Source organism: Dromiciops gliroides, chromosome 1 (genome assembly GCF_019393635.1).
Source record: "Dromiciops gliroides isolate mDroGli1 chromosome 1, mDroGli1.pri, whole genome shotgun sequence".
Lineage (NCBI taxonomy): Eukaryota > Metazoa > Chordata > Mammalia > Microbiotheria > Microbiotheriidae > Dromiciops > Dromiciops gliroides.
Window position 1 is genome coordinate 582,786,711 of NC_057861.1, and position 14,160 is coordinate 582,800,870.

General features: G+C 38.3%; 1 protein-coding gene across 1 annotated transcript in view; it reads left to right on the forward strand.

Annotated features, from left to right (window-relative positions):
• PDXDC1 (pyridoxal dependent decarboxylase domain containing 1) overlaps positions 1–14,160 on the forward strand; it is a 63,063-nt gene that overhangs the window by 22,420 nt on the left and 26,483 nt on the right. The window contains exons 2-6 of the mRNA XM_043968619.1: positions 972–1,045; positions 1,530–1,595; positions 11,166–11,246; positions 12,159–12,305; positions 13,039–13,228. Of these exons, the coding sequence (XP_043824554.1) occupies positions 972–1,045; positions 1,530–1,595; positions 11,166–11,246; positions 12,159–12,305; positions 13,039–13,228 (558 nt within the window). The remainder of the gene's footprint in view (positions 1–971; positions 1,046–1,529; positions 1,596–11,165; positions 11,247–12,158; positions 12,306–13,038; positions 13,229–14,160) is intronic.

Sequence of the window (14,160 nt, forward strand, 5' to 3'; positions counted from 1 at the left end):
TGCCAAATTGGTTTTCCTATAAGGCAGATCTGAAGACTTTACCCCTGCTCCACCAGACTCCAGTGGGCAAAAGTATTCAGGAAGAGAAAATGGTTGACAGTATCAAAAACTGCTGAGTGGTTAAATAGTATGAAAGCCAAGGCCATTAGAGTAAGCAGTTTAAGAAAGCAGTTTTAATCAGCTGGTGAATTTGGAAAACCAGATTGTTACGGATTAAGAAATTGGGGGGGGGGAGAAGAAATTGGTGGGGCAGCTAGGGGGTACAGCGGATAAAGCACCGGCCCTGGACACTTACTAGCTCTGTGACCCTGGACAAGTCACTTAACCCTCATTGCCCCACAAAAAAAAAAAAAAAGAAAAGAAAAAAGAAATCAGAATAAGGTACAGAAGTAAAGTCTTTGAATTGTGAGAGAACTAGAGGACTTGAGGGCATGGCAGGGTCATGTGAAATGGATTTTTTGTTTTGTTTTGTGCTTAAATGACAAGTATAGTATATTATATGGAATAGGGGGCTTCCAGGATCAAGATTACTTCTTCACTGTCATGTGAGTGCCAGCTTTGTGCTGGTGTTGGATGCAGGGAGACCAATTAAGTGTCTGTTGACAAGTATATTGTCTGATTTACCCATGATTATTACCGTATCCTTGACCCCAGATTACCAGATATTTTAAAAGGTTTGTTAGTGTCTTATAAGGATGTCGACTGCTAGGCCCAAAAGAAAGCATCACTTATGTTTTGTATGATAATTAAAAATTAGTATAGAGAGAGTAGTTATCTTAATAGGGACTTTTAAAAATAGCCCTTGTATTAGGTAAGAATATCTTTTTATGAATTGCAGATTAATTACTATATTTACATCCATCTAGCTATTTCCTAGAGTATTTCTTTGACTTAAAGTAATTTACTGATAGAAATATATTTCTAGAAGGGTGGAGTTTTAACAACATGCAATTTATCTATTTCTGTAATAGATGGTTGACCCTACACTAGCTGAAATGGGAAAAAATCTTAATGAAGCAATGAAGATGCTAGAGGACAATCAGAGGTAGGTACCTAGAACAATGCTAAGCCTTGGAAATCTGTGAAACTGTTGGTAGTACTTTCCTCCTGTCAGGCCTCTCATGGTATTAGGCATGTAATGTTTAGTTTCTTTCATGTCAGTATTGCTTTTTGTAACAGTTTTGAACATATGTAATTTTGGTCATAAAGCCAATTGGATCTCTATCTTTTAAAAGTTTCATTTCCACTGCATTTTTATTTGAATTTATAAACAACTCTTCCTCTGTATTCAGTTTCTATGTGAAACCAGCAAAAACCACCATCCTGTTAACTAAGCAAAGTATTTTTTGTGCTTTCTTTAGAAAACCAAACTTTCTCCCAAAAAAGGGGGGAAGTAGGGGAAAATGTTTGATTTCTTCAAAATTAGATTTGCTTTAATAATTTGAACAGAATTTTTATAACCTGTGTCATTTGTTTGCATAATTAAATGTTAAGAAAAAGTAAAGTTAAAACATTTTTTTTTAAATTAGAAAAGCAGAGGAAGAAAATGAAAAGAAGTATGCACCAAGAGATATTCCAGGACCACTCCAGGGCAGGTAAGTAGCAATGTAGGTAGTCTCCATTTTGTTTGATAAGCTTAAAAAAAAAAAAGTTTGTATCAGTGATGTACAGCTTTGCACTTAACAAGAATCTAAAGCAAGTTTGAATCAAATTGTGCATTTGTCTTGATAGTGAAGTAGTAGTATTGGTCCTGCAAAAGTCTTGGATCCCTTCTTTCCTACAATGAACCATACTTATACTTTAAAACAAAAAAAAACCCCACTTCATCTGATCCTGCCTTCCTCTCAAGTAATCATCCTATAGTTCTTTTCGCTTTTCAAAGCAAACTATTAGAAATTCCACTTCTCTATCTTTTCCTGATTTCTCAACCCTTAAAAATTTGTCTTCCAACTCTACCAGTTGAGTAAAAATGTTCTTTTAAAAGTTACCAATAGGGGGGGCGGAGTCAAGATGGCGGAGGAGAGGCTGTGACTCCCACAAGCTCCAGATAAACCCGTCCATTCACACCCAAATAATGCGGTAAAAATCAAAACCCAGAACAGCCTAATGCACATAAGAACAGAATGAGACTGTTTCTCCGCAAAAGAGGGCAATTCTGATCACCTACTGATCAGGCTGAACAGATCAGCGCACGGTCCGGACTCAGCCAGGGACAGTGCTTCCAACACATGTCAGAGTCTTCAGCACCAGCAGCTTCTGAGACTCCGATCACGGACTGGTGAGGGGGTTCGGTGGTAGGCCGGGGTGAAGTGGAGGCAGTATCTACTGGAGTTGGAGCAAAGCGCCCTGGGTCTGAACCAGTGGGCTGAATCGAGTGGTGGTGGCCCAGTGGGGGAGGGGTAAAAGCACGCCAAGCTTCCAACCATAGAGAATCAGAGTTCAGAAAGACTTCTGTTTCCCGGTCAAAGAGAAAGCAGCTGTGATTACTCACAAGCCAGGCAGGCTGAGAAGAAGCCCAATCACCCCCTGGGCCATGATGTAGGACGAAGAGTGTGTCCTAGAAGCAGCACTACACTTTAAGGAGTAAAAAGCCAAGAAACAGTAAGCCAGGATGAGTAGGCAGAGAAAGCAGAAGACCATCGAAAACTTCTTTGGGGGAAAGGTAGACCACAATACATCCTCAGAAGAAGAAGATAATAATAGGGTCAAAGCTTCCAAGAAAAATATGAACTGGTCTCAGGCCATGGAAGGTCTCAAAAGGGACTTTGAAGAGAAAGTAGGAGAGATAGAAAGGAGATATAAAGAAAGAGAGGAAGGAATGGAAAGAGAAATGAGAGTGATGCAGGAGAGTCATGAGAAAAAAGTCAACAGTTTGAAAAGCCAAATGGAAAAGGGGATTAAAAAACTGTCTGCTGAAAATAATTGCCTAAGAATTAGGATTGAACAAATGGAAGCTAGTGACCTTATGAGAAACCAAGACACAGCAAAGCAAATCCAATTGAATGAAAAAATAGAGGGCAATGTGAAATATCTCCTTGGAGAAACAGCTGACCTAGAAAATAAATCTAGGAGAGATAATTTGAAAATCATTGGACTACCTGAAAACCATGACCAAAACAAGAGTTTAGACACCATCCTCCAAGAGATTGTGAGGGAAAATTGCCCTGATATTCTAGAAGCAGAAGCTAAAATAGAAATTGAAAGAATCCACCGATCACCTCCTGAAAGAGATCCCAAAAGGAAAACTTCCAGGAATATTATAGCCAAATTCCAGAACTCCCAGGTCAAGGAGAAAATATTGCAAGCAGCTAGAAAAAAGGAATTTAAATACTGTGGAGCTCCAATAAGGATAAACCAAGATCTAGCAGCTTCTACATTAAAGGACCGGAGGACATGGAATATGATATTCCAGAGGGCAAAGGAACTGGGACTACAGCCAAAAATCACGTACCCAGCAAAACTAAGCATCATCTTTCAGAGGCAAACATGGAACTTCAAGGAGAAAGAAGACTTTCAGGCATTTGTTATGAAAAGACCTGAACTGAATAGAAAATTTGAGTTTCAAATACAACACCCTGGAGAAGCATAAAAAGATAAACAGGAAAAAGACTTCATGAGGGATATTAAAAAATCAAACTGTTAACATTCCTATATGGGAAGATAATACAGAGGACACAGGTCTGAACTGAATACGAAGGGAAGTTATGTTTTGTTCTTTGTGGGATGTCTTATGTATGGGGCCGGATTTGGGCTTGGGGCCTCCTGGGTCCAGGGCTGGTGCATTGTCCACTGTGCCACCTAACTAACCCATAATGACATCCTTAAAATAGGGTTGAGGTATAGGAAAAATAGACTGGGGGAGGGGGAAGGGGAGAGATGGTCTGGGGAGAGGTTGTTTCACATGAAGGAAACAAGAAAAAAGCTTATGGAGGGGAAGAGGAGGAAGGAATTGGGGAGTGATTGAACCTTAATATCATCAGAATTGACTCAAAGAAGGACTAACATACATACTCAAGTGGGTATAGTAATATATTTTGCCCTGAGGGAGGGGAGGGAGATAAGGGGGTGGGGGGAGAGGGGAAGGATGGAAGGGCAGATTCTGGGAGAGAGTAGTAAAAAGCAAAATACTTTCAAGGAAGGTGAAGATGTTCTGCATAACGGCACAAGTATGAAATATTGAATTGCTTGATTTCATAGGGAGGGTTGAGGAGAGAGGGAGGAAGAAAATTTGGAACATAGAATTAGCTCAAAGACCTTAAACTCATCAGAGTTGGCTCATGGAGGGAATAACATTCACACCCAGTTGGGAGGAGTAATCTATTTAACCTTACAGGAAAGTATGAGGGGAAGAGGATAAGGAAGGAAGGGTGAAAAAAAAGGTAGTGCAGAGTAGGGGAGGGGACAGTCAGAAGTAAAATACTTTTGAGGAGGAATAGTTTAAAAGAAGATGGAAAATAGAGTAAATATCATGGGAAGGGAATAGGATGGAGGGAAATAGTTATGATGACTTTGCTGGGCTAATACGAAGAAAATTCTTTGTCAAGTTTAAGGTACATTATTTAGGTTATGATGAACAGGATACTATTAGAAAAACCTGGAAAGACGTACATGAACTGAAGCAGAGTGAAATGTACTGTATACAAAATAACAGCAATAGTGTAAAATGATCTGCTGGGAAGCATGTGGTTATTTTCAGCAAGGCAATGGTCCAATATAACCCTGAAGGACTATGAAAATGGCAACCCATCTACAGAGAAAGAAGTGATAGTATCTGAAATAGATGGAAACACATTTTTTTTCTTTTCTTTTTTTTTTTCTTTTTTGGTGAGGCAATTGGGGTTGGGTGGCTTGCCCGGGGTCATGTGGCTGGTGGGTGTTGGGTGTGTGGGGCCGGATTTGGGCTCGGGTGCTCCTGGTTCCAGGGCCGGTGCTCTGTCCGCTGCACCACCTAACTGCCCCTGGAAACACATTTTTAAAAAAAAAATGTTTTTTCTCTTTGACAATTCCTCAGTCTGAAGTTTTGGGAGTTTTTTGACTGTTTTTTTCTCACAACCTAGCTAATGTGGGAATGTTTTCCATGACTACTCATGTATAATTTATTTTGAAATGCTTGAGTTCTAGTGGGTGGGGGTGGGAATAGAGGAAGAGAAGTTGGAACAATTTTTTTTTTTTAATTGATGTTAAAATTTGTTTTTACATATATTTTGGAAAATAAAATTCTATTCTAAAAAAAAAAAGTTACCAATAATCTTTTAACTGCTGTCTCTGATGGCCTTGACTTTCTGTTTTGCTTCTCTGCAATTTTTTATACTGTCAACTGTCTCCCTGAATACTTTTTCTTCTTTTGGCTTTCATTATCTTAGTAATTTGGGTTTTACTTAGTCTTAGCTGAGAATCTTGCCTTATTTCACTTAAACATCACGTAGACGTCATCACCACTCACTGCTCCTTGACCCCTGTCTCACATGAATAGGTGGTCCTTCCTGTCAAGACAAACCTTCCTCTACCTATATGTGCTATTCCGTTCCATCCCATTTTCTCCAGCAAATTGCTATCCTTTATTGTTCCTACTTTCTTACCAGTCTTCAATATCTCCCTGTCTGCTGGCTGCTTCCATGCTACCTCCCTACATTCCCATGTCTACCCCATCAAAAAACTCTGATTTGATCTGTTAATTCCTGTTAGCTATTGTGTCTTTTTGTGTGGCTAAACTCCTTGATAAGACCATCTGTAAACAATGACTCCACTTCTTTACTATCACTCTCTTCTTAACTCTTTATAGACTGACTTCAAACCTCATCATTCAACTGAAATTGCTTTTTCCATAGTTATCGATGATCTCTTAGTTGCCAAATCAAATGGCCTCTTCTTAGTCTTCATCCTTTTAGACCTCCCTGCAGCTTCTCCTTGATATTCTTTTCTCTCAGCTTTCTGGTTTTCCTATCTATCTACCTCATTTTCCTAACTCTCCTGGTTTTCCTCCTCCATTTCTAACCTCTCCTTTTTCTCATCTTTATCCATGTCCCACATTAACTCTGGTTATGTCCCAAGCTTCTGTCCTGCACTTTCTTCTCTTCTCCTTCTCTACTGTTTTATGTGGTCAGCTCTTCTCCCTCTGTATAGTTTTTTGCTTGATGATCTCATCAGCTCCCATGGATTTAATTGTTATCTCTATGCTAGTGATTCTTAGATCTATTTATCCAGTCATAACCTCTCTCTTGACCTTCAGTCTCACAACTGCCCAATAGACATCTCAAACTAGATGTCCCATAGACATCTCTTTTTGGGGGGGGGGGAGGGAGGATGGGGCAATGGAGGTTAAGTGACTTGCCCAGGGTCACACAGCTAGTAAGTGTCAAATGTCTGAGGCTGGATTTGAACTCAGGTTCTCCTGAATCCAGGGCCAGTGCTTTATCCATTGTGCCGCATAGCTTCCCCCAGTCCCATAGACATCTTACACTCAATTTGTCCAAAACTAAACTTATTATCTTTACCCTCAAACTCTTCTCCCTAACTTCCCTATTATTGTCAAGGGTACTACCATCTTTCTAGTCACCCAGACTTCCCAGATGGATATCATTTTTGATTCTTCTTTCTCAGCCTACTTCCCCATATCCTGTTTGTTGATTCTACCTTCAAAACATCTCTAACATATGCCTCTTTCTCTCAGATACTTCTGTCATCTGGTGCAAGGCTCTCATCGCTTCACACCTGGACTATTGGAATAGCCTTTCTCATGTGTATCCCCACTCCAGTTCATTCTTCACTCAGCTATCATAATGGTCTTCCAAAGGCCCAGGTCTGACCATCCCTTTCTTTCATTCAGTAAACTCCATTGGCTCCCTATTACTTCCAATATCCACTATAAAACCTTCTGTTTGACTTGTAAAGTTATTCTTAACCTGCCTATCTCCTACCTTTCCAATCTTTTTACCCCTTTCTTCCCTTCCCATACTTTGCTGTCTAATGACTTTGACCTCCTTGATGTTCTTCCATACAACATTCTATCTCTTCATTCCCAACGTTTTCACCTTCTGTAAGAAACCTTTCCCAGGGGGTGGCTAGGTGGCACAGTGGGTAAAGCATGGGCCCTAGATTCAGGAGGATCTGAGTTCACATATGGCCTCAGACAATTGACACTTACTAGCTGTGTGACCCTGGGCAAGTCACTTAACCCTCATTGCCCCGACAAAAAAAAAGAAGCCTTTCCCAGGCCCTCTTAATGCTAGGGCATTTCCTCTGAAACTGCCTCTAGGTTATCCTGTCTGTGTCTTATTGTAGTTGTTTGCATGTTGTCTCCTCATTAGACTGTGAGCTCCTTGAAAGTAGGGACTGTCTTGCATTTCTTGGTATCCCCAGTGTTTAACACACTGCCTGGCACATAGTTCATGCTCAATAAATGCTTATTGACTTGTTTATTTCATAGGATCCTTGATTGAGAGCTGGAGGGATCCTTGTAGGAGACTACATGTCTTTAATTTTAAAGATGAGGAAGTGACATGATTTATTTAGGGTCACATAGGGAGTAGTGATCACAGACAGGACTCCTGCCCAGGTGCTTTGATTCCATGGCCAGTATACTTTTTTTGTTTTTTTGTTTTTTGGTGTGAGGCAGTTGGGGTTAAGTGACTTGCCCAGGGTCACACAGCTAGTAATTGTTAAGTGTCTGAGGCCAGATTTGAACTCAGGTACTCCTGAATCCAGGGCCAGTGCTTTATCCACTGTGCCACCTAGCTGCCCCAAGTATACTCTTTTGATTCTAGTAAATGGCCCCCTTCTAATCTGACCACACCTCATTTTCCTTTGCTGGATTATCATTAGTGTCTTAGCCTTTAAACTTAGGTGTCCCCTAATTCTCTGTCCTGGGTTGTTTACTCTTCTCTCTATATACTCCCTTCTTTGGTTGAGCTTATAAATTCCCCTTGGTTCAGTTATCAGTTGTTTTTCATATCTATATATTCAGCCCTAATTTCTCTGGAGCTCCAGTGCCACATCATCAACTGCTTGATTTATTTCTCCACCAGTTCAATGGCAACTTAACTCATCATTTCTCAGATGGAACTCATTATCTTCCCCCTTCTTAGACCCACACATCTTCCTCCAATTTCCCTCTTTCTCTAGAGGGCACCCCAGTTGGCAACTTCAGAGTCATCCTGGACTCTTTGTTCTCTCCTCTATATCTAATCATGTGTCAAGTTTTGCCTGTTCTACCTCTGTGGCATTTCTGATCATCATGTTCTCTTCATTCACACTCCCACTACCCTCTAGGTTACTATATTAGCTTCCCTAATTAGTCTCTCACTTTGCAATCTCTCCTTTCTCTAATCCATTCTCTGTAAAATTACCAAAATCATCTCTGTAAGGGAAAGGTCAGATTGTATGTTTCTTTTTGTCTTTATGATACAGTCAAACTCCAGCCTGGTTTTTACAAACCTTCACCATCTGTCTCCATCCTGTCTTTCCAGGGTTGATTCATCTTACTCCCCATCACCCACTCAGTTTTAGCCATATTAGAAATTGGCTGCTAGATCATGTTCCTCATATCTCTCCCCCTTGGTTCAATCTGTCTCCTTTTGGGGAATCTACTCTCTTCTCACCTCCACCTCTTAAAATCCCTAGCTTCCTTCAAGACTTAACTCATAAGTCTTCTGATCTACTTGACATCCCTCCAAGACATTAATCTTCTTTCCTTCTTCAAATGACCTTGTATTTACTTATCTGTGTATATAATTACATTCCTCCCTCCTACCTGCTCTGCCCAGAATGTAAGTTTATCAAGTTCAGAGACCATTTCTTTATTTTCATTTTCTATCCCTCATCACTTAGCATATTGCCTTGCACACAATAAGTGCATAATGATTTTTTATCCAGTTGAATAGAAAAGCTAATACAATATCACAAATCAAGTGTATTTAAAAAAAAAGAATTTTAAAAAGTGAAATGACCATTCTTTCTTTATTTTGACTGAAATGTGTATTTTTACTTGATTGGTTTGAAAGAAAGTTATTTTGAAAGATTTATGGGAGAATGTGCATTCTTTTCCTGAAATATAGGTAATGAAAAGAAATTTCTCTAATCATTTTATTGGAAGAATAAGGTCTATATCTAAAATAAACACATTATTTTTTTTGTTTTGTTTTGTTTTTTGCGGGGCAATGGGGATTAAGTGACTTGCTCAGGGTCACACAGCTAGTAAGTGTCAAGTGTATGAGACCGGATTTGAACTCAGGAACTCCTGAATCCAGGGCCGGTGCTTTATCCACTGCGCCACCTAGCCGCCCCTAAACACATTGTTTTTAAAGCTTGAGCTGGGAAAAGATAAACCAGTGATGTGAATGACCAACATAATTGCTTCAGTTACACAAACTTTTTACCAACAATAATGATAATAATGGCTAACATTTATAGTGCTCTTACTATGTGCTAGGTACTGTGCTAAGCACTTTGCAATTTTCTCATTTGGGCCTCACCACAATGCTGGGAAGTAGGTGCTATTATTATACCCATTTTACAGATGAGGAAACTGAGGTAAACAGAGGTTAAATTATTTGTCTAGTGTCATGCAGTTAGTACTGGATTTTAACTGAGGTCTTCTGACTCCAGGCCTGTACTTTATCCACTGTGCCACTTACCAGCCCTTTTAAAGGTTTTTAACCTTTACCAAAAAGGCAAATAGTTAAATAGCTACCTGGCTTTTTGGTGAGAAAAGCCACCTTTTCACTGGTGGTTTATGAATCTGTTTTAAGAACAAACCCCTTCTTCCCCAAGATGGTTTGCCTTGTGCTAAATCTAACTTTATTTTTCTTTTATAACCAGGAACCTCCTAATAGGAATGTAAAGATAGTAGTAGTAACTTTGATGTTTTTTGTAGTACCAGACAGGTTGGTTGTTGAAAAGAACTCAACTAGGAAACAGCTCTAAAGGCCTCCTCTACTCTATTTCTAGAGGAGGAAAAAAAAGGATTTAAAGTTTATGTAGCTCTTACTCCAGGAGAAGATATTACCAAGAGGTTTTTGTTTTTGGTTTTTTGGGTTTTTTTGGTGAGGCAGTTGGGGTTAAGTGACTTGCCCAGGGTCACACAGCTAGTAAGTGGTAAGTGTCTGAGGATGGATTTGAACTCAGGTACTCCTGACTCCAGGGCCGGTGCTCTTCCACTGCGCCACCTAGCTGCCCCCCAAGAGTTTTTAAAAGAATCTGATCCTTTGAATGAGGCAGGATGATATATATGAAAGCACTTGTCAGCAAGTGTTTGTTCCTAGTCAGCCATTAGCTTTGTGTCCCATAGAGGAGGTGTATGTGAAGTTTTTTGAAAGGAACTTTTAATTGCCCATGTTATTATCATTAATTGAGAAATCAGGTATTTTTATTTATTATACATTTTCAAGTAACCTTGCTGACACTGCTTTCTTAAGTTTTTGTCTTGTGATAACCATTTAATTATGCATCCTCAGTGGGAGCAAAAGCCATTTACCAAGACTCCAGGCAGATCTTCAAGTTCCATAGCTACAATAAAAAGAACAGAGGGTTCCTCCCTGGGAGGTAGAAGATAACTATAGGGGGCAGCTAAGTGGCACAGTAGATAAAGCACTGGTCCTGGATTCAGGAGGACATGAGTTCAAATCCAGCCTCAGACACTTGACACTTACTAGCTGTGTGACCCTGGGCAAGTCACTTAACCCTCATTGCCCCACCAAAAACAAATAAAAAAAAAAGAAGAAGAAGAAGATAACTATAATCCAAATGTGAATGAGACTTTTATGGAAGAGTCAGTCTTTTCAGCAAAACTTTGTTCATTAGTACTTGTGGCATACAAGTCCTCAAAATTCTATAAAATAGTTCCTGTTCTTTACTATAGTTTACAGATGAATAGAGTATATCTATAAAAACATTTGATTCAGTAATGCTGGTGTATACATTTTTTTTAACAAGTCAAAATACTACTTAGCCAGAAGATTAACTGATTTTACTTACTACCTTCCAGAGTCAGCTAACCTTACAATTTCATATTTGTTTTTTAAAGATGTGTACTGTGTCTAAACAAAATATATTCTTTCTTTTGCAGCTATACTAATTAAAATATTATTCGACTAATTTTGGAGGATAGTGGCAGGGGGTTAGAAATGCATGTTGTTTTCTCATCTATCTTCTCTTTTTTTTTTCTCTAGTGGGCAAGATATGGTGAGCATTCTGCAGTTGGTTCAGAACCTTATGCATGGAGATGAAGATGAAGAACCCCAGTGTTCCCGGTAATGGTTAACTAGTACATTGACTGTTTTCTTCTTAACCCCAGCAATTATTGGATTTGGGGTGTTCTAAAAATTATGTTATTTCATTTCTTACAATATGTCTTGAAAATCCTACTTTTTCTTTTCAAAGTGACATTTATATGGTTTAGTTGTAGTTTTTGTAAATAATTGAGACTTTTGATAATAAAAGCTAATTATTAAATTGGTAATTTTCATAATTTGATATCTTAGACTGATGAATTGGGCCACAACGCAGCTGATACATTAATTTTTACTAACTTCATGATTACTATTAATGGCCGCAGGTGAATTGACCGAGTGGCCATCCATCTATGGTCCATTTTTGTTTTTAATGAAGAGACACAATTTTCCTATGCTTTAGAAATTTTGGCAAATTATGATACACAGTTGTAACAGGAAATTCGTCTTGATCCACTGATTCATTTTTCTTTTTATTTATTTTCAAAGAATAATATTGTCAAACATTCCACAGTTTTAGTTAGACTAATATATTCCAGTTTTTAAATCAGATAAAACAAACAAACCCAAGAACAAATCTGTTCTGCAGTGCCATCTATTCAGTAGGCATTGTATGTAGTAGACAATAAATGTTCAATTAGTGAATAAAATGTTTAGTTGATTATAAACAATGTTATTTTAATAATAATGTGGTTGGGTAAAAAAACATACATACAAAATGCAATTGGACAACATCATCTTTCAGTATTCTTTAAATCTCTTTTTCATAATACATCCCAGATATCATTGTACACTGATTGGTTTTTGACTTTTCTGCTCTCTATTTCACGAGATGGATTTTACTTTTGATCTGGAAGCATTCACATGGAGAATTGTGTGGCAGAGTTGGGATCCTAATAAATGTGTTTCAATTCCATATTTCTTATTTAATAGACTCCAAAATGTTGGAGAACAAGGCCATATGGCTTTGTTGGGACACAGTCTGGCAGCATATATTTCAGTACTGGATAGAGAGAAGCTGCGAAAACTTACAACCAGAATACTTTCAGATACCACGTTATGGCTTTGCAGACTTTTCAGGTAAGGACATTAGGAAGTAATCATAGTAAGAAACCATGAGAGAGCATTTCCTCCTCTCTATTAAACTATCCTGCAAATTGGTGCATTTAAAAAGAAGAAATAATAATGATCAGAAATCCATGTTATTTATCAAAATCTTTTATTTTAGTTGAACTCTACTTAAATATGCCCACAGGTTTTACTTTACAAGTAAGCATAGAATGTATTATGGAATTAAAACTTGTTTTACTATGAGGTGATAATTTGTTTTACTGTGAAGTGATGATTTTGATAAGGAATTTACAGTTGTCATAGGAAAGCATCACATGGCCAGTTGGAACAGATTAATTTTATACTTTAATTTGTTATTTGTCCTGGAAAAATGTCACTTTGAATCATTATCAAACTTTTTTATATATGGAGAATTCCTTTTCATTTTAAATAGCACCTCTTACCTCTATTGGAAATATTGCTTCCTTCCTTGGGAAGGTTGAAGCTGACATAGAAAGCAACCAGTTCATTTGACAGTTTAGTATTTCTTGAGATGCCCTATTAGTGAAACTATTGGTTTGTCCAAAGGAAAGCTATGGGCTATTTATCTGGGCCTCTCCTTTTTATAGAATAAGGAGCAGGGGCATCACTTGCCTCATACTTTTATTTGTTTAAATAAGCAAGAATTTGTTATTGTAACTTTAAGGGGAAATTGTTGAACCAAAATAAAAGGTGATAAATATCTGGGATCATTTTCTTACAGGTATGAAAATGGCTCTGCCTATTACCATGAAGATGACCGTGAGGGCCTCTTAAAGGTCTGTAGGCTTGTTATTCATACACGCTATGAAGACTACACAGTGGAAGGATTCAATGTATTATATAATAGACAGCCAGTTATATATGTTAGTGCTGCGTGTAGGCCTGGCCTGGGCCAATTCCTTTGTAATCAGGTAAGATGGATTAAGATTGAAATTCTAGGTAGATGCAAATATTATTTTCTGTGCTGGAACTTGCTAAATTTGCAGACAAGTATGGGGTTATTCTGGTCCATTTGGGAGAGATTGGCTTCACAAAGAAAATTCACTTCAACAAACAAACCTCACAGAGTTGTTTTGTGGTAGATAAAGTGTGGGGGGAAATAGTAAACCTTAAAATGCTATGTAAATATTATTATTACTAATACTATTATTATCATGATGACCACTCATGCTACTTCTTTATGCCAGATACTAGGGTTTATATAAGCTGTGATCCTGTCTTCATAGAACTTAGTTTACTAAGGGAATCTGACAGAAACACAGACTATTAAGTGATAATTCATATTATAGTTAATATAATGCATGAAATTGCAAGCAAAGGGCAGTGTGAGGTCCAAGATGAGAAAAGGCCTTTCTAGATAGGGAGCTTAAGAAGGCTTCATAGAGTAGGTAGTATTTGAGTTAGGTTTTAAAGGATAGAAGAGGTTAGAAGTAAGACATTCCAGGCATAGGGAGTACTGGACAAAACTATGGAAAGTGTAAGTGTAAAATGAGTAGTCAAATTGGTTTGATCAGAGACTATGTGAAAGGGAAGTAGATGGAAAAAATATAGAAAAGAAGGATAGTACCAGATTATAGGAAACCTCGAATGCCAGGTTAAGTAATTTTGGACTTTATTTGACAGGTAGTTAGGTGGTATTGCAGGGTCTTGAACAGAGGAATGAGAAGACTAGATCATAAATAATATAAGTCTGGCATTGGTGTAGAGAATGGACTGGAAGGGAAGAGACTAGAGGAGGAAATACCTGTTTGAAAACCATTTATTGGGGCAGCTAGGTGGTGCAGTGGATAAAGCACCGGCCCTGGATTCAGGAGGACCTGAGTTCAAATCCGGCCTCAGACAC